Raw genomic sequence first — 22,156 nt, forward strand, 5'->3', positions numbered from 1 at the left:
GGATTTCTCTCCAGCATGCCTCTATCCCATTTATATAATATAAGGTTTAAGTCGGCTTGCTCTAGTGGTTTGGTGGTTTTTGGATTTTTTTGAGGTGAGGTTTTCCAATTAATTCATTTTGGACATGACATGGTAACATTTTCATATCACCTCGAGCTGGAGCAGACGGTATGCGAATGAGCTGCTGGAGTTTCTTCATTCTGGCCAGAGACAGATTTTTTATCCTTTCCCTTTTTTGTGAGGATTTTTTGGGGTCTCTTCTCCTTTGCAGATGTCCTTTGTGAGATACATCCCGAATGGGGTATTTGGTGAGATACATTGAAGATGGAGGGTGAGATAGTCTTTGGTCTGATATGACATCCACTAGATCTCATGATCATTCCTTCATGATCAGGTGATCTAGTTCTCGATCTTTTCTAACCACTTTAGCAATGTGAGTGTCAAAGTCAAGGCAATGTGTCCCTGTCCCCCCGGTCCCTGTTAGGCCTCCTCTGGGCTGTGATTCCCTTTCTGTGCTTAGTGGGTAGCCACCTATTACCTTGTTTTTGAAGCTACATATTTATTTTTTTTTTTTTAACTTCAGGCCATGGCTCTGGCACCAGCTATCTGTTTCTGTGTGTAACCTTCTGAAGGATATCGGTTATTTCGGCTTTCCATTATCAGTTTGCAGTCATCTGCAAACAGTCATTCAAATCGTCATCCTCCCATGTTGGCCTGTACTTCTGAGCTTCTGATGCCAAACAATAGGAGAAAAGGATGCCAAACAATAGGGGCCAAGGACTCCTGACTTGGGACACCACTTTGGACAGGCCTAGCACTCTAACCCTGTGGGTTCTGTCCCCTGTTGGTTCTGTCCCCCAACATTTGTGACATATGGGTTTACATTATGGGTTTTAGTTTTACAATAGTAGTTTTTTATTGTGTGTGAAAATTGTCTTTTGCAAGGTCAAAGGTCAAGGTAGGCTGTATGGACTGCTCATCCCCTGCCTGACTATTGAATTTACATTCACCAAGTTCACAAGTTCAAAATGATCTTCCCTTGACAAAGCCAAACTGGGGTCAATGTCCAATGTCCCTATATCTTCTTCCTATATCTTGTTTATGAGCTCCTCCATGATCCTTGCAGACTAGACTTGTTAAGCTTATGGGGCGGTAATTACCAGTCAGGGTCGGCGCCACACCTTTGTGGAGTGGGACCAGTGTTGCGTCACGCCACCCTTTGGGCACGTATCCTTACTTCCGCTAAAAGGGTTTCTGAGATCCAAGCTTTGTCTGCCGTGCCTCCCCACTTGATTTTTCATAAAGACAAGGTTTTGCTTCGCACGAACCCTTCTTTCTTATCAAAAGTGGCTTCTGAATCTAACATTAACCAGATGATTAATCTGCCTGTGTCCTTTCCAAATTTCCAGAACAAGGATGAATATAAGCTGCACTTGCTAGATGTTCATAGACAGCTTTGTTTCTATCTACACAGGACTAAACAATTTCGTAAGTCTGACCAATTATTCGTGTCCTTTTTCTAGACCCTTTTTGGGCAAGGCCATTTCCAAGGTCTCCTTAGCCAGGTGGATTACACAATGTATACTGCAAGTCTGTAGGGATAAAGGCCTATCCCCACCTTGTCCTATTAAAGCCCATTCCACCAGATCTATGGTAACTTCTGCTGCTTTTTGGTCTAGGGTTTCTCTGGATGATATCTGTGCAGCAGGGACCTGGGCAAGGTCACATACATTCATCTCTCACTATAAGTTGGATTTGATCTCTAGAGGGAGACTATCCTTTGGCTCTGCAGTGCTCAGGAATATCCTTCCATGAGGGCCTCCCGGGAGTTTTGGTAGCTAGGGAATCTGTCCCACAGGTTGCAGATAAATGAAGTTAACTACTTCAGATAAAGAAGTTATGTACTCACCATAACGTTCCATCTGAGTAGTTATACGTCATTTTCTGCAACCGTCCCTCCCTCCTTCCCCCGAACCTGTTCTAGGTTAACGTTATTGAGTTGCTAATAGTTTGGTTAATGGCAAACTCGATCTGAGGGAAGATAGGAGAGGTGAGGGATTATGGGTAAGGGGAGGAGCTTGGAGCAGATGCTTGATAAAATGTTGCCGGCTCGGATCCAATATGGATCCGAATACCCACAGGTTGCAGAAAATGAAGTACAACTACTCAGATGGAACGTTATGGTGAGTACATAACTTCTTTTTCATCAACATATAGAAGGTAGCCCCAAAGATATTTGAAGAGAAATACAGGCAAAAGCATCCAGATATGGAAACTTTTACAATAAAAAAATATATATATCACAAAGTGGGAATGTAGAAAACCAGATTAGTAAAGCAGAAGTTAAAAAAACAGAAGTTAAAGTTACGGAGAGCCTGCGAAGTGAAGGATTTGATGTAGAAGGTCTAACACAGGTTACATCACAGCATGATGGAATGAGTCCCCAAAGTAAGGAGAAACGGGAATACCAGGAGATGTCTGACGAAGAAATATGGACATGGGAAAGAAAAATAGTTAATATGGTGTAATATCTATGCAAAGGAGAAAGCAAAACTAATCAATAGAAAAAGAGCAGCACCAAAGTTATTTGAAGAGAAATACAGGCAAAGGAATCTGGACATGGAAAACTTTACAGTACAAAAAATAAGAAGACTAAAAGGAAAAGCAGAAAAGGAGGTCAGTAATGAAGGAATTAAAGAAATAAAAACTGTGGTTATGGAGTACCTCCAAAGAGAAGGAATCAGTGTAGAAAACCTAATTCAGAAAGCACCACAAAAGGATAGAGCAATGGAATTCCAAATTAAGGGGAAACCAATGGAACGTGAAGCAATTGGTCAGGTACCATATGAAGATATTTTGGAGCCTTCCACAGGAAGTGAGTATTAACATTCACTTGAAGCTGGATGGCAAGGGAAGGAACAGGAAACTGTGGAAACTCTGACATGGTTAATGTTGAGGAGTGATAGGCCAGTGAGTTCTCATGCATGGCACAGGATAAAACTGAAGAGAATGTGCCACAGGAAGTTGCAATAGAACTTTCTATACAATGCCCACAGGAAATAGAAAACAAAAAATGTGCCCTCAGTTTAGAAGAAAATGAGCTAAGAGAAGAGTTGCTTGACTTAATAGAGATAGCTAGACATATTAAGATCAATGAAAGAAATAGACTGCAGAAGGTCAATAAAACCCCAAAAGCCAGAAGTTTGATAAAACAAATGAACACAATAATTAGGACTGTCCATAGAGATACATGCGATATAACAGAAGTAAGCAGGATATATTACTGTGAAGCTAAATTAATAACTGATAAAGTTCTATCACACGAACACAGGGTAGTGAGGGAGAGATAGGGGAAAATCAAATACCATCATGGAAGTATCGAATAGAGACAACTATAAAGCAACTAAGGCAAGAAGTGTCACTGTTAGAAGAGTATAGAAGAGGTAACAGATCAACAAAAATACTTAGACATGATAAAAGCAATGCACAGTATTAGAACAGATCAGGATTTATCATGTACTATTGCAAATAATAAACTAAAAATATCTGGACAGATAGAAAAACTTAAGATACACAGATAAATATAAAGGAAAAGTACAAAATAATCAATTTATTCATGACCCAAAAAAGTTTTATAGAGAATTGGGAAACAAGGTAAAAGAAATTGAAAGAGCACAGAAAAAAGAAGTAATACATACATTTTGGAGAAATATATAAGAAGATCCTGCGGAACATAACAAAGATGCTAAATGGATAGAAGAAGTAAAAGAAAGAATAAGAAGTTCAAATGTACAGTATATGAAACAGGATGAAGTAACAGCCAGAGAGATTGAAACAAAGTTAAGAAAGCCTCTAATTGGAAAACCCCGGGCCCAGATGCAGTACCTAACTTCTGGTTAAAGGTATTGACATCTTTGCATGAAGATTTAGCCATGAGTAAGATCTATTTATATGTAAGCTCCAAACAGACAACAACCTGGTTAACAACAGGAAAAACTGCTCCTAATTAAGACTGAACTTGCAAGCTACCCTAAAAATTATAGACCAGTAACTTGCCTTCCAACGATGTATAAACTATACACTGGAATTGATGCCGGCAGAGTTTATAGTCATTTAGAAGAAAACTCAATTATGGCAGTAGAACGAAAGGACAATAAAAGAAAGTCATATGGAACAAAGGATCATTTGTTGTTAAAGTCATAGTGGAGGACTGTAAAAAGGGAAGAATCGAGGTTTGGCATGGATTAACTAAAAAAACGCATTTGACAGTATCCCACATTCATGGATAAAAGAGTGCTTAAAAATGTATAAGATACACTCTACACTGATAAACTACATCACTGCAACCATGAAACAGTGGCAAGCCACTTTGCAGTTAAGCCATGATAAAGGACAAGTTATTATTCCAGGGATAAAAATTCAAAGGGGGATATTTCAGGGTGATTTTCTGTCACTGTTGCTGTTTTGCCTTGCCCTTACCTCATTACGCAGTCTGTTTAACAGATTAGGTCATGGCTATAATTTGGCTCCCAGAAAGCAACAAACTGTGAAAACTTCTCGTCTTTTCTTTGTCGATGATTTAAAACTGTATAGCTCATCAGATGAGCAACTGAAAGCACAACTGCAAGTATTCAAAACTTTTTCAGATGATGTACGAATGTCATTTGGTCTTGATAAATGTGCAAAGGCAACCTTTAAAGCAGAAAAGCTGCAGCAGCAAGAAACATCAGTTTGGGACAAGAATGTGATATAAAAGAACTGGAACAAGAGGGACTGTATAAATATTTGGGAATTGATGAAGGATTAACAATAAAACACAAACAAATGTGAATAAATTTTAGTAAGGGCATTTTTAGAAGACTTAAATTAATCCTGAAAACAGGGTTTACATCTAAAACAAAATTCAACCTATAAACCAATTTGTTCTTCCTGTCCTGACTTACAGTTTTGGATTGATTGACTGGCCCCAAAACGTGTTGGATAGATTAGACAGGAAAAGAAGAAGGATGCTTCATGCTTATCAAATGATTTATAAATATCAGTGCATACCAAGATTATGTATTCCCTGTTCCAAAGGCGGTATGGGCCTCCTTGAAATTGATTATGTGTATAGGTCTGTAATTCTGGGACTGCATACATATCTGCTGACCTCACAAGACCCAAATATAGTGAAAGTTATGAAACATGAGGAGATTAAATCTAAGATGACTTCCCTTCTAAGTCTAGCAGAAGCATATTGGTGTCAAGCAGGAATGGAAATCAAACCAGAAGTAGATAAAATTCAGGCAGCAACTGAATGTGTTAAAAAACAAAAGACAGAATAATAGGTGCAGGATCAGATGAGAAGGCAAGAAATGTGGAAAATGCATAAATATAGTTGCAAGTATAAAAAACTCCTGGAAGAATCTCATGTTGATCAGGATGGAACGCAGGAATGGATAAGGAGAGGCAAATTCAAACCAAAACATGAAAGATTAATTGGCAGCCTAAGATAGTGGCCTACATATAGGTCGGTTTACAGACTCCATTGAACATGTGGGGGAAACAGACAAATGTAGGTTTTGTAAAACAGAATTGGAAACAGTGGCACACCTCATTGCTGGCTGTGACATACTAATGGCAGAAGGATTGTATAATGAAAGGTATAATAATGTGGCAAGACTGTTGCACTGGGGATTGTGCAAACATTATGGTACTGAAAGACACTGGAAACATGAACCACAAAGCATTATAGAAAATGATGTCTAGATCACATAGGATCACCCATTACCAACAGTGTAAAAGATAGATGTGAGAAAAACAGATATAGTGGTTCATGGAAAGAAGACAAATGTAGCAGTGATCATTGAAATTGCTGCACTCAGTGACTATAGCATCTTGCTTACAGAGAGACACGTCATAAAATATCAGGATTTGCAGGCAGAAACGAGAGCAATGTTGAAGAAAGATACCCAAACAGTTCCTGTTGTAGGAGCAACGGGTCATATAAAAAATAATTTACAATCATATTTAGATATGTTACTGTTGCCAATACATGGAACTCCATACGAATTGCAGGAGTCATTACAGGGCACATTGTGGGTGATGTAAAGAGCACTTCTGGCTGACATCAAAGATTGAAACAATACTAATTTCATGAACTTTAATCATACTTTGACTCAAGAATGGGGTCCATTCCCTTCATGGTATTAGAAACCCAAAAGACTTGGAGAAATTAAAAAAGTAACAATATTATCCATGCTACTGACCACAATTACCTTGGACTTATCCATTGACCATTCTTTCTCCTTTACAGTACATACTGACTCTATAACTAATAAAATATTACCCAACCTTAAACTTTCCTTTAATATCACATACCTTCTCACTCTTCAGGAGCATGCATAGCTGTTGCTAAGACTGTACTAATTCCTAAGCTTGAATGTGTCCTCCATTTTCTAGTCTTATTTTTGGCTTACAATACCCTAAGTTTGAATAAAGCCTCCCCTTTCTATTATATTCAACTTACAATACCCACAGAGTACAAACAACAGAATACAAAATATGTAAGTTTATTATCCGTGCTCACTCTTTTGTCCACCACTGAACTGTGCTTAAAAGTGCTAACAGGCTCTCAGTGACAGATAGGGCTACTTTTATTCAAACTCACTAATTTTCAGGGTCCTAAAACAAGGCTACTGCTCTCTTCTGGAAGTAAAACCTCTTATTTTTGACAGCACATGTGAACTAAGAAGCAGGCAAGACACCTCTCTCACCCCTGCTCCCCCAATATTGAAAAAGAACTGGGTTAAGGAGATTTCTCTAGATTGGGACCTGCAGCCTGAACTATTCAGCTTCAGAATCCAAAAGTCCTTCAGAGATTTCAAGAAAGTGCTTAACAAGCGCCTGCTCTCCAAATCCTACTGAAGTTGCTTTTCATACACTGGTTGAGAACTATGTCATAGTACATCTACATTCATTCAAAGTTTCCTTCTTTTCTATGCATGTAACCTTGTATTCTTGGCTTAGCATTACTCATCTTATTGTTCTTTTTTCTGTCATAATGCATTATACATTTATCTGTTGTGCTCCTAATGGTTGTCAAACTGTTGTAAATACTGGACATGCAACTGTGTATTGATTTAACTGTTGTTCACAGGTCTGTGAGCCCAGGTCATGACTGAAAAGGGTTAATCCAGCTGATCAGATCACCTACCCAGTCATCAAATAGTAATACAATAAATAAATAGGTATATAACAAAGTCCAGAATGTTTAGGATTTTTCTGAGGAAGTGTTTGCAGAGGTACACTCCTAACAGACTTCAGTGTTCTTTTTTCCTTATGTAGACAGTAACTGCCAGAGGTGTGATGAGAAAGAGAGAGGTATTTGGGAACATGTTTTTGGGAATGTAATGAGTTGGCAGATTTAAAAAAATTTCTGTAGAGTTGTTTGCTAGAAATGTTGAGGGAGCAAATTTAACTAAGAAAATTATTCAAAGAAATATAAATGGAGAACTTGTACTGAGCAGGAGTGAAAGTGAGAAAATGGTAAACTTGAGGAAAGTAGTTAAATTGTTCATCATCGTAAGCATAGATTGTAATTGTGCTAATGTCCCTTTCCATGATGATGAACAATTTAACTACTTTCCTCAAGTTTACCATGCATTTCTCTGAGCATAAAATTAAGTTTTTGGATTTGTTTGTTGAAAGGTTACCTAATGACATCATTAATACAGGGGTATTTCGCAAGGCCTGTCACTGTAATTCGTTACTTATGAGAACAAGCATACATCCACCTTTCATATTCAGGAATATTATGAGAGGACAGGCAATTAGGGCCTCCAGGTTAAACCCTATGGATATAGGGTTCACTGATGAATTAGACAGCTTGACTAGGAGGTTGATAGAAAGGGGGTATAATGTGAATGAGGTCAATCAACATCTAGATGAAGTACGCAATCTACATTTAACTGTAGCCAGCCCTTATTTTGGACCTACTTATCCCAGTGCCACTGGGGATAGAAAGATTGATCACTGTGTTAAGTTTTCTACTACTTTTTCGTCTGATCAATTTGAAATTAAGGAGATAGTAAGTTCTGGGGAGTCCTGCAGGTCGATGATGACCTTAGGCAGATTGTAGGTGAAGCTCCACGTTTCCTTTTTAGGAATAACAATTTGAAAAGGATGTTGTGTTATCCCAGACCGGATAGACATCTTATGAAGGTAGGATGTTCTAGACCTTGTGATCATTGCAATTTTTGCTCCTTTATAGACAGTAATGTGGAGTTTTTTCATCCTGATTTGCAAAGAGTTTTCTATACTAAAGTGGAGGCGAATTGTATGACCGTACATGTTGTTTACTTAGCAGTGTGTCAGTTGTGTTCCTCTTTCTACGTGGGTAAGACCAACCGCCCACTTAGAGACAGGATGAGGGAGCACAACTATCACATCAGGAAAGGCACGCTGCATAATGCTTTAGCTAAACATGTGGTCATGCATGGTCATGACCATAAGTTTCTGTTTAGAGTGTTAGAAGTTATCACCCCAACTCAGAGGGTGGTGATATTAGGACATACACTGAAGGAAAAGAGAGTAATTGGATAACACTATTGAGGGCTTATAGGGGACTAGGTTTAAATGAAAGGGCATCTATTAAACCAAGGCTGAGGCAGCGCCGGCATGTGAAGTGATTATATGTAATTTATTTTTAATATGAGTATGCCTATGTTATGCCCTTATGCCACAGAGTTTTTATGTTTTTTAACATATGAGATTCTTTCCATGTACATTTATATATATATTTTATGATATGTTTTAGTTGTTTTATGCATTTATACTTCCGCAGTGTGCATTTCCAGTTTTTTGCAATATGTTACGCCTTTAAATAGAATTTTGTATTGGATCAACTTTTTGATAGGTTAATTGTTTAATTGTATCTGTGTGCTTTCAATATGTAATAAGTCTGCATTAGGTGTTTGTTTCATGGATCTGAAGAAGCTAATACAGTGAAAGTGCTTATCCGTTTATTTCTGTCTGCAATAAATACGTGGATTTTACATCTGGGATTATCAATTTTTGTCATTTTCTCACTTTCACTCCTGCTCAGTACAAGTTCTTCATTTATATTTCTTTTTATATTTTTTCTGAGCAGGGGCCTTCACCTGTGAAGCAGCATTTTGTTTGACTTCTTTAAGAAAATTATTCATTTGAGCTGGGATATAGGATCTGAATTACCTAGACATAGTAAGGCCTTACTAACTATAATACTATTCGCTAACAAAAAAAAAACAATTTCTAGAAAACAGAAAACAAAATCTAATAAAATCTAAAAACTAACGGCGGCATGATGCCAGGACACTCTTCTATGGGCTAGGCTTGTAAAGGCTCCAGGGCCATTGGCCTAGTATACACTTATGAACCTGTAATATAACAATAACTGAAGTAGTGAATATTGTAAAGGAGATAAAATAAGTTGTGGTGAGATCTGTAGAGAAGGGAAGAGTAAACTGCATAGAAATAAATTGCATTTCTGGGAATCATACATGCAGAATACTGTTCAGGTAGATGAGTTAAATTTAAGGGAAGGCGGAACTTTTTTGTAATTTTGGAGTAAATGGTAATTGTTAAAAAAAGAAAACATGTTTGTATAATCCGGGAAACTAATGAAAAAAATGTTTACAGTAGATTGTTTTCTTTTCTATAATTGTATGTGTACCCATGTAATTGTTAAAGTTGTGTGAATTTAATAAAGATATCAAAAAAGGGTGATGATGAGTCATCTAGACCACTTCAAGCCTCTGAGAATGTAGAATGCATCAGGACCAACAATAAGCCCGAAGGAGGTAAACTTAACGTACCAAGCAGCAAGTTCACATTCTTTATCTGAAACAGACCTCCTAGTGTCAAGAAAGGTGAAGAGCAAAGCCTACCCAGTACCTGCAAGGTCTGTTCACCATTGCAGAAATTTCCCAAGATAAAAAACATCTTCTTGTGAAAAACCGTGGCTTGATGTGAATAATAGTTGTCTAACAGCAGCCTGTCCTGCAACAGATGAGTATGGCACAATTTGCTCTCTAACCTTCAGCCCATCCTCCTTAGAGCATAGAGATAAAGAATGTACCACAACTCATACGACACAACACAGGCAGGGCATATACAGCATGAGGCCTTATAGGTCTCAACAGCCACATCACCATCTTTGGCATTGAAGCTCTACAAGTGCTGGTATATGGTAAACCTTAGTGAATCAGGTATAAAAGCCGCAGTGGTGCAGCGATAGCATTGTTGCCTCACAGCAAGAGGTTCTCCCGTTCGATTCTCAGCTGGAGCGCCTTCTGTGTGGAGTCTGCATGTCCTCCCTGTGGTTGAGTGGCATCCGAAATACATGCGTGAATGGGCGTGCCTTCGTTGAAGATTGGGCATCGGGCTGGCACCTTGGCACCATAAAAATCTACTGCCAATCATTAGCGGACCAGAGTTCCGCTGTGGCGACCCCTAACCGGGAAAAGCCAAAAGAAGAAAGAAGAAGAAGTGAATCAGGTATAACATGACTCATATTTTTGTGTACCAGCAGACCCTGTTCTGGACACACAACTCAACCAGGAGGTGAATTAGGCTGTGGTCAGACCAAGTGACAAGCTCCACTGCCAAATTATTGATAAAACACTATGTTGGAACACCAAGCTCAACATTTGCCCCTGTGTATGGGTAGTTGATGTTAACCCCCTAAGCATAACTGTATAACACAGTTGATTTTTTTTTTAAAAGAGCTGGTAACCCATTGTCTACCCACATGTTGAAATAACTCAGAATTGTTCTGGGTGACATCTACACACTGGAGACAAGGAAGTCAGAAAACCCCTAAAGCAACATCCTTGCATTACCTGGTATATGGCAAGTAAACAAGGGTATGACAGCTTACTTCTGTTGCTGTGACATACATGGAGGAGGTGATATCATCAGCTAAATCTCCTTCAGTCCAGTGAAGGTATGATTGAAGAGGGCAATCCTCACTGTCAGAGTTACTAAGACTGTAATGTTGCAAAGCCAAAAGCTTAGGGGGACAGAAATGCATGAAGAACAGATGTACAGTGGCTTCAAGATAGGTTCCAATAATAAATGCCAGGTCAGTGTCACAAAACAAGTCTGATATTATAATGGGCATGTTTGTAACAGACCATACATTAAAACAAAAAGAGTATCTTTCCTGGGAGTTGCAGAAGAGCAGGTTCCACATGTAGGTGTATGTTGAAAGTACAGTATCTGTAGTACTGACAACATGCTTCACCTATGGCAGACACCAGTTGTTACTGTAATCCAGCCATATTCACACCATGTAGGGCCCTGATGTTGATGGTGTTGAATACGTGCCTTGTGGCTCCTGACAGTATTCAGCCTGTTATGTCCTCAGGGCTTGTAAAATATCTCCTACAAGAAATTACCTAAGCAAACGAGGAAAGATTTTACAGCACTGAACAAAAAGTCAGCTCTGATCACACATAATCTAGCCATACAGCAATGCAGTAGAAACTAAAAAAATAATAATAAAAGCTGAAGCTATAAAAGCCTCATATAAACAACAGTAGTAAAATGGGTGATTAAACATAATGGGGCAAACTAATGATGAATGCTACACAGATAAAACAGCATTTAAATCCCAAAAAGTTAACAGCTAAAGATTAATGCCCAAGTAATGCAAGTATAGTCCAGCTGTGACAGATCACAAGGTGTGTAAAATGTAAAGTAATTTACCAAAAGTGCTGTAAGTATCAGGAAAAGTTGTAATTAATTTGCAAATAGCAAATTGCCAGGATATTTAAAAAGTAAAATCCCAGACTGTGACTTAAGCTTGACAAAGGAAACTCATCTGCAAATCCTCATTGATGATTAACATCAGGTCCACAGGACTCATAACAACTAAACCAGTGAAACAGGGAGAGTAACATGTCTCGACCAGTTCAAAAACAATACAAAACTCCTCTCTACTCAATGACTGCCCAAATGCAGAAAAAGGTAACTGGCCCAGCAAAATATATTCCACCACAGTAAAGTGTAATCCAGTAAAGAGATTTGTTTTATCATCAAAATTTTCCACAGTGATACATTAAGTGTAGTATCCCAGTAGTCAGCCATCAGTGTATATTTATAGTGAATTGCCAGATGAGTGAGAAAAGAGAAGCAACAGTAATGGCACAAAACCAATGAATAAACAACGTTGCTCCAAAAAAAAATAGCTGTGCAGTACTACCATAGCAGCATAAAGGCAAACAGAGTTTACAGATCTAAAGCCTGTATGAATGGCACAATTAAAGGTATCAGTCAGCAGTATAACCTCTTAAGCAAGATGCCACTTATTAAAAATCTGCTGCAACAAACAAAGGCACTATCCCACCTTCTTCAGAGACCAGTAAGCTGAAAGGCATACTTAACACTGCAAACTCATATAATGCTGCTCAGTCCTCTCCAAAGTAGGCACTCGAGAGCACAACTGCGTCTTCTCTGAAGCTCAGACAACATACAGTACCTGTAGAACCCGCAGCAGGATGCTGGCAGTATGACAAGTGAATACAACAATAAAGGCAGCTGCTCAATTCTCCTCAACATCCACAACTGGCAATCTTATGGCTAGAGAATAACAAAGCTGTGAAGCCCAGCCAGAAAATGCCTATAAAGGCTGGTTAAATAATAAATACAGAAGCAAATTAAAAAATGCAGCTTGCAGTGCTGGTAGTCTGCTCCCAGCTGAGTGCACAGATGATTTTTATCTTCATGGATAGCCTATACCATTTATTCTGATACCCTTTACCTCCTACTAGACTCACCTGGGATCCTCAGCATTGCTTATTTTTTTCTTTTTATCCATTGTTATGAGAAGACCTCATAGATTCATAGATTAGATTCATAGAGTAGTACTAGGCTAATTGCCCTTGTGAGCCATTTTAAGCCTAGCTAGTTATCCCTTGTGAGACTCAAACCCTGCACCTTGTTTTTGTAAGGCAAACACCTTAACCATTAGGCCACACCCTTCTTATATTGGTTAAAAAATTTTGAACTGACTTTATAACCATCATTCTGTTCTTCTAGTCAAGGAACGTGTTAACAGTTAAGGGTGGAGAAGTGGTTGGTGCTTTGCCAAGACAATCTGCATTGGGTAAAACATTAGATCTGATGTTGTAAATCTTTATTCATTCCTTACTATTAGGACTTTGGTTCCGTCCACGAAACCGACACGGCCATTACCAAGCTCATGCCAGCCAACACCTCTCAGCTAAGACCTACCCATAATACCCCTCTCATAGTCCCTTCAGATCTTGTTTGCCTCGTTCCTCGTCAGACATGCCAAGCCTTTTCTCTCAAGCTAAGTGTATCTTTTTTTGTGATTATATATATCAGTACCTCTATTTAGTCAGTTTACCCTATATGTCTTCTTTTTGTCTGTAATCTTATATACTTTGTCTATATCCTACCCTCTGCCATTGGTGGTTTCTTTATACCATTGTTGGTACTGTCCCTCTCTCCTACCTTTGGTAGGCCCTTTTTCCTACCACTTGTGGTATTTCTAAGTACTATTGTTGGTACTCCTCCCCTTTTCTATCTGTCTATAACAAAAAAAAAAAAAAAAAACCTTCTTCTCTCTATTGTTGTTGTTTTTGGTGTTTATCTTGCTGCTAGTGTGCCTTTTTTTTCATGATGTCTGAAAAAGCTAAGTTAGGATTTAAACAGTGTGATAAGTGCGGGCATAAGATGCCCAACTCAGACGGTCACGCTTGGTGCGTATATTGTTTGGGCGTTGACCACATTAATGCTTCATGTGATATTTGTTCCAGCTTCAGCAACCGGACTTTGGCTGAGTGTAAGAACAAGTTGATTTTGAAGGATATGATGAAAACTCCCTTCTCGAAGGCTCTTTCTGGGATGGAGGTCTCACCACCTCCTAAGACTAAAAAACATAAAGAGAAACGGAGTCACTCGGTTCCTACATCTCTGTCCTCCTCGGAACCAGGTCGACACAGAGCTTCTCCCACTCCTTCATTGCAGACTACTTCGGCACCAGGCTTCATGTCTTCTCTTTCGGTGCCGCCCCTAATTTTGATTCCTATCACTGTACCTGCTTTGGCACCATCCTCCTCGGTGCCAACCTTGGTCTTAACACTGGCTTTGACTATCGTACCCGCATTGGCACCATCCCCGGCCACAGTGCCAATATCTTATATGGCTCCACAAACAATGACACCGTCAATTCCGAAGGTCGAGCACCTTCCCAGAACCAGATATTCTCCCACTTATGACCTCTTTTTGGGACACCAATTTAGTCCTTTTCTTGAGGGACCTGACTGTCCTTTGGCAGTTTTTTTCAGATCCACCAGGAGTCTTTCAGAACAAAATGTAGTGAGGGATGTGGACCAGCTTTTGGCAGCCAGAGGATTGCCCGTCCTTGCTAGGTCTTCCTTCCCCTTGGAATGGAAGCTTTCATGGCATATTCACCAGTATATCCTCCGACCTCTTCCTAGGCCCCAGAGACTTCAGTACGAATGACCACCTCGGTGCATACTGTCTTGGCTCCAATTGCAGAGGTTCCCCCTCTCGGCACCGATTACTTCTGGCGCAACGGCTCCATTGGAACTGGCAGAGCCTCGGAGCAGTGATTCAGCACCATGGTTCCTAGTTCGGTGCCTATTTTTTTGCTGGCACCGTCTATGGCCACTGCTCCACCTGCAGCTACCGGTCCTCTCAGACTTCCTCACCTGGAGGTGGGCTCCTCAGGGTGGGGTGTGACCCCAGTTCCAAGGTTGTCCTTCTTTGTTCCGAGCTCCCATCCCTCCTCGGGCAGGCCTGTTTTCCAGGTGATGGAGAGGGTTCTTGCCTCAACAGGCTCGCAGTTAGCACCACTGGCATCGACACCAGAACACCCCCCCCTCTAGCATGCAGCTGTCCCAACCCCCTACTCTGGGATCCCGAGCATGGGAGATGCAAGACACTTCCTTGAAAGTAACCCTTTCTCTGTAGTCCTCCTCAGAAGATCCCACTGCGGAGCCACCCCGGAAGAAATGGTGCAAGAGGAAGCACCTTGATTCCCCTGAGGAATCCATCACTGAGGACACCGATTGCATTGAGGGAGAAGGGTCCCCACGGTCTCTCCTGGAAGACGTCTCATTTTGAGACATTCTCGAGATCCTCAGACAGAGGGGAGACTGGAAGTCCTCTAACCCTTCTTCGGAGGAATCGGTGTTCTTGCAGGCATTCCATGCTTGCCCATCTACTTCCTGGGTGACCCCACCTGTGGATGAGCTTGTTAAACTGATTGTGCAGCATGCCTGAAAGGCCCCGGACAACATAGAACCTGTCCCTCGGACGCCGAACAAAAATTTATCCACCCCCGAAGACCAGCCCAATTGGTCCAAGCAGCTAGTAGTTGATTCCATGGTCGTGGCAGAGGCCACCAAGAGGGAACTGGCAAAGGATAGTTCCACTGTCCATCCCATGAACAGGGAGTCTCGGGCTATGGACAGACTGGGGAAGCAGGCCTATGATTCAATGACCTTTGCCATTCAGTCACTGAACTGTCTGGCACACTTTCCTCGCCTCCAAAGAGACCTAATATCGGAAATGTCCGCCTTGTTGGTGGGGATACTGCCTGATGAGGTGTGTGACACTGCTGCCTCTCAGCTAGCTACCCTGGAATCCATCTCAAACTCCTCGATGCGCTTGATATCTAACACCACAGAGGGGGCAGCTCGAGCAGCCGCATCAGGCATCGTCATGAGATGGCAAGCTTGGATGCATTTGTGTGATTTTGCGGACCCCTTTAAATCTTCCTTTGTCAACGCATCTTGACGAATCTTCCCTTTTTGGTCCCAAAGTAAGATAGGCACTATCACGTAGTGAGAAGGATGGGAAGACCTTGTCTGCCATGTGCATATGTTTTTTCACACCCCGGAGATGCTATTCCAGGAACCAGAGGGGTGTAAAACTATGGTTCAAGAAGTCCCAAGGATCTTTTCATGACACTCATGGTGAGCAATCCCCCCAGGGCAGAGGGTGCAACTCATCCGGAAGACACCCCTTTCGGGGCAGAGGGGGTCTGCACTGCCAATGTGCTAGAGATTCCTTCTCCGGCCAGCCCTACCAGCGCTCCTGAACAGCGGCCCGATTGCTTTCCTCTGCAAGCAATCGGGGTAGTTTTTATCTGCTCCTACAGGCCTGGCATCTCATAACAACAGATGCATGGGTTCAGAAAATAATATCCAGAGGCTACCATATCCCATTTGATCTTACTCCCAGACCTGTCAAATGAATCCCCGGTGTTCCACCCAGTCAGGGGGAGGCAGCAGCCTTAGAAATCGAAAAGCTGCTAAGAAAAAGAGTCATCCAGCCAGTCCTACCAGACCAGAGAGGATTCGGGTTTTACTCGAGGTTCTTTTTAGTGCCAAAAAAGACAGGGGACTGGAGACCAATCCTGGATCTCAGCTTACTAAACAAATTCATAAAACCTCAACAGTTCTGGATGGTCATGGTACAGTCCATCTTCTCGTTTCTAGGAAAGGACAACTGGATGTACTGTATAGACCTCCAGGACGCATATTACCACATAAAGATGGACAAATGCTCCCGGAAGTTTCTCCGCTTCTGGCTAGGAGCCAATCACTATCAGTTCAGGGTACTGCCCTTTGGGCTCTAGACAGCTCTCAGAGTGTTCACCAAATGTATGGCAGTCATAGTAGCTCATCTCCAACTACAAGGATTCCAGGTGTTTCCGTACTTGAACGATTGGCTCCTTACCGCCACGACCAGGAATCTTCTCATTCACAGCCTCTGTTACACTCAAGGCCTTGCTCTTCACTTGGGTATCACGATCAACATGGACAAATCTCAAATGTCCCCAACAAGAGCACTAGAATTCATTGGAGCGATCTTCGACACAACATCCTGTCAAGCTTCCCTTCCTCCTCACAGGCTCTCAAAAATAAGAAGCCAGATTCAAGTCCTCCTCCTGCAGACATTTGTACCAGCACCCCTTGTACTACAGCTGTTGGGGTCTATGGCAGCAACCATTTACTTAGTTCCACTGGCGAGGTTGCACATGAGACTAGTACACTGGCTCCTTTCATCACAGTGGTCATTCTTAACCCACCCACTCAACCACATGATACGCCTTACAAACCTTTGCAAGAAAGAAATGCTTTGGTGGATGAAGCCAGAATCGAATCTTTGGTGCCAACCATTTTGTCTTCCCCAGCCCAGAGCCATGGTGACCATGGACGCTTCCCTGCTAGGGAGGTGTCATTTTCAGGGAAAGACAGTCCAAGGCACCTGGTCCCCCATGGAGGGCAATTTGCAAATGTCCTGGAATTGAGGGCAGTTTTCTTAGCGTTGCAAGCGTTCCACACATCCCTTCCTTCCGGGACTATTGCAATTCAATCGGACAATATGTCAGTTGTCTGGCAGATCAACAAACAAGGCAGAACCAGGTCTTACCCCCTGTGTCGCGAGGCCATGAGAATTTGGCACTGGGCAATAGCTTCCAACCGCTTTCTTATAGCACTGCACATTCCCGGGAGTTCCAATCTTATTGCGGACAATCTGATGCCTCACGAGTGGCCCCTCAGTCCTATAATAGTGGATCAGATCTTCCGTCGTTGGGGCAGGCCTTGCTGTGACCTATTTGCTTCCCCCCTAAGCAACAAATGCAGAAGCTACTTTGTCCTGATCCCCACTCAGGGGAAGTCACAGAGGGTTGCTCTGATGCACGATTGGCCGCCGGATCTGCTGTATGCCTTTCTCCCGTTTCCCCTCATCCCGAAATTCCTCCAGACAGCTCGAAGGTTGAGAAGCAAAGTGATCCTCATTGCCCCTTATTGGCCCCGTCAAGTCTGGTTCCCTTTCCTATGGCCTCATCTGATTCACAGCTTGTGGATCCTAGATCAAGCCCAAGGTCTGCTTTCTCACCCACGGGGACTGGTTCACCCCAGTCTCCACAGCTTCAAGCTCACAGCTTGGTTTCTCCACTTCTGATGATTGCCAGGCTACCTGATATTTCATCTCCTGATTGTGAGATTCTTCTTGCATCACACAAACCTTCCACAAGGAAAATTTATTCTAGTAAGTGGGCTAGGTTCTCTACATGGGCTAAAGATCATAACATAGACCCCTACTACATGCCTATTCAGAAGATTCTAGAATGTCTGACTACCCTATTACATGTAGGAGCCTCAGCATCAACAATCAATGTGCATTTAGCAGCTATCGTAAACTTTCACAATGGATTTGATAATGCTTCTGTTATGTCACACCGTCTGTGCAGAACCTTCTTGAAAAGAGTATTACATGTTAAACCTCCTGTCAAGCCCCCTATAGAACCTTGGGACTTGACTTTGGTGCTTCAGTCATAAACAAACCCTCCTTTTCAACCTTCTAATTCATGTGATATGAAATTTTTGTCTTGGAAGACTCTACTCTTAGTAGCCCTTACCTCAGCGAGAAGAGTATCTGAGTTGCAGGCCTTGAGTGTCAAGAGACCTTATTTGATTTTTCATAGGGAAAGAGTGTCCCTATGTACTGACCCATCTTTTTTGCCCAAGATCATTTCAGGGTTTTCAGTTAACCAGTCTATTGACCTGCCGGTTTTCTTTCCTCAGCATTCAGATAGAGAGGAATATCTTTTGCATACCCTTGATGTTCATAGGCAACTTTGTTTTTACTTGGACAAAACTAAATTTTTTAGAAAAATGGATCAATTGTTTGTGGCCTTTGCAGGACCCAGATTGGGTAGGCCTGTCTCCAAAATGGCTCTATCTTCTTGGCTTAGAAATGCCATTACCTTTATCTACCATCATAATAAAGTGTCTTTACCTTCCAAAGTAAAGGCTCATTCAACTAGATTGATGGCTACTTCAGTGGCTTTTCATTCCAGAGCCTGTATGGACGATATCTGCACAGCAGCCACTTGGGCAAGACCTCATACCTTTATCACTTATTACAAATTGGATTTGGCCTCCAGGGGATGAGCATGTTTTGGTTCTGTGGTGCTCAGGAATATCCTTCCTTAGGGCCACCCAGGACTCAAGTAGCTGGGGACTCGGTCCTAACAGTAAGGAATGAATAAAGATTTACAACATCAGATAAAGAAGTTATGTCTTACCATAACATTCCATCTTTGCTGTAGATCTTTATTCATTCATTACTTCCCACCCTCCTTCCCCCTGCCTGGACTTCTGGTGGACTTTAGGATTTCCTTAGTTAAGGTATTTGCTCAGACAGAGCCTCCTGCTGTCTCTTTTATTATTTTTATACTATAGGGGCGGGCAAACTCGATCTGAAGAGACTATGGGAGGGGCATTATGGGTAGGACTTAGCTGAGAGTTTTTGGCTGGCGCGAGCTTGGTAACGGCCGTGTTGGTTCCAAGGATGGAACTGAAATTCTAACAGTAATAAATGAACAAAGATCTACAAGACAGATGGAACGTGATGGTAAGACATAACTTCTTTTTCTTAGTACACTGTATGCAGGTAACTTGTGCTGGCACTAAGCTCACTAAAATTAGATTTTAATTTAAACTTTTACTTTTAACATGCAAGTTAGTACCAAATGCTGAATACAAATGTTGGAAATTATGGTGGCTATATAATTTTAATTTTATTGTGTAAATGAGCTTTGTCTGATTTATGAAATAATTGTTGTATATAATGTAATTCCAAAAACATTTTTATTGTTGTAGCTTTTCCATCGTGAACGTATAACAAGAAAAAGAACATGGGAGGAAGCCGAACAATTCTGTGATGCTCTTGGAGCTCATCTTCCAAGTTTTAGCCACATGTATGAAATGCAAGATCTTCATGATATACTCAGAGAGCAGATAAGGTAAATGAAGTACTACACAAGTGTTTTGTTCTACACATGGTTATTTTCTATGTTTATATTTGCACAAAATAACCAAAATAGATATACAAATTTTCATTAACATTATCTGGATTAAAATAAACTCTGATATGCAAATTTAGTCCGTAAGTAAGCACTATATTGTGATATCGGAAAAGTCAGCTGAGCTAAATTATTCTGGAAATTTTAATGCATAATCAGGTGTTTCCTTTTCTCAGTTTCATACCTGATATATATATGTATGTATGTATATATATATATATATATATATATGTATGTATATATATATATATATATATATATATATATGTATGTATATATATATATATATATATATATGGGTCTAGGACACGTGCTCGACTAGCATATGTCCAAATCACAAAACATCGAACACACATACACGAAAGCACTTAACATCAAAAAGCACTTCCGTGTATGTGTAGTTCAAAAAACAAAATCTACGTTTCTGCAGGGGGGGGCTTCGCCCCCTTGCACCCCTCACACCCCCCTACTTTATTGTTCTCACTCTGAGATCACACTACAGTGGGGAAAAGGGAATTTTCCCTTACCTGCACTGTAGTTCGATCTATGAAACAGGCACACATACACGGAAGTGCTTGTCGATGTTAAGCGCTTTCGTGTATGTGTGTTCGATGTTTTGTGATTCGGACATATGCTAGTCAAGCATGTGTTCGGATCCCATATATATATATATATATATATATATATATATAAATATATAGATATAGATATATATATATATATATTTTTTTCTTAAATTTTATTCTAGGTTATAAAATAATGGATAACTCTGAGAGGTTATGTTACATATGTGTGTATGTGTGTGTTAACACAGCTCCACAGTTAGGTGACAAGCTACTGCTCTGCTGTATTCATTTGTGCAATCCAGGGAATCTGCTGTATTCTGCTAACCATAGATACAGTTTGTATACTGTATTTTGCACTTTTAAACTGTATTTTTGCTATATTGCTGATTTTTAAAACTGTTCTTGCTGATTTATTGGAGATTTTGTTTGTTGTAGCATAGACTAGATTCAGACCTGCTGAATCTGGTTCTGTTTGTTAAATTGAGCACTAAACCAGAATATCTTTTGTTGGAGAGGGCCCCCCCGCACCCTTGTGGCAGGAGAGTGCGTTTAGAACTCATCTCATTGAAGGCTGCTGGCACAGGGTTCAGTTCTGAGTTTTTTTATTGGTTAAATTGTTTTTGCTCATTGTTTTAAAACAGCTCCACATAGTTAGGCAACAAGCCACATCTCTGCTGTATTCATTTGTTTACGGGTAGCACACCTCCATGCACCATTGTGCACTACCTTGCAGTGGGGGTAACTATTGGTGGTTAAAGACGCAAAAACATCAGAAGATAAATTTTCCCTTAGTGTCTGTCTGTGATCCAGCCAAGAAGTCCTTAAATTGCACTTAGCTGCTCAGAGAGCAACTCAGCTGTACTTTTGCCGCTTAAACAGTCCCAGAACCACCAAATCTACAATAGGCTCATACCATTTAGAGAACCACTAGTAGTATAAACCCTTTATAGAGCACACCATTAGTATAGACCCCATTTAGAGCACCCAGTTATACCACACTCCTCCATTTTCTCTCCCCACTATCAAAATAGGATTTAACCTAGCATTATGGATGGTCAGTTTCCTCCATTTCTCCTACCAGCCTAATTGTTATGGGTATCCTTAGACAGGGCAACAACTGCATCATGTACAGTGACAACCCTGTACTCCTAAATCACCCAAGTACAATTTGTGAGAGGTGCATCTGTACTAAGAATCTGTAATCCTTGTTTTCTCACACACAGAACAGAAACACTGAACAGATTGTCAGCTCACATACTACACCTCCTATGCAAACCATGCACTGAACACACAAACCATGATACACAGAGGTACTCACCAGAAATCTGTCTGAACAATAGAGACCCTCCAAACACAAACATACTACACCTAATAGAGCACCTACAGCACTCAGTGCACATAAGAACACAAGCGCCATTATCTCACCAAATAAGTCCCTGAGGCACATCTAAACCAAATTTGTTAGTCGTAGGTGACTCCATTGTGAGGCATACAGATCTACCACTCACCAGGCTGGACAAGGAGAAGTTTACAGTTAGCTGTCTATCTGGTGCCAGGATCTGTCAGATCACACATGCACTCAAGTTTTTCAGCAAGTACCATTATGACTTTGTCATAGTTCACGTTGGTGTGAATGACTTAGACACACATCACTGGACTATATGCAGAGAGACATGATTGAGGTCCATGAATA

General features: G+C 40.9%; 1 protein-coding gene across 1 annotated transcript in view; it reads left to right on the top strand.

The window, feature by feature from the left end:
* Nucleotides 1-22,156, top strand: part of LY75 (lymphocyte antigen 75) — a 3,856,564-nt gene that overhangs the window by 1,603,833 nt on the left and 2,230,575 nt on the right. Inside the window, exon 13 of the mRNA XM_044074746.1 lies at nucleotides 19,695-19,837. Coding sequence (XP_043930681.1) covers nucleotides 19,695-19,837 — 143 coding nt within the window. The remainder of the gene's footprint in view (nucleotides 1-19,694; nucleotides 19,838-22,156) is intronic.

Source organism: Protopterus annectens, chromosome 6.part0 (assembly GCF_019279795.1).
Source record: "Protopterus annectens isolate FY-2018-M chromosome 6.part0, PAN1.0, whole genome shotgun sequence".
NCBI lineage: Eukaryota > Metazoa > Chordata > Ceratodontiformes > Protopteridae > Protopterus > Protopterus annectens.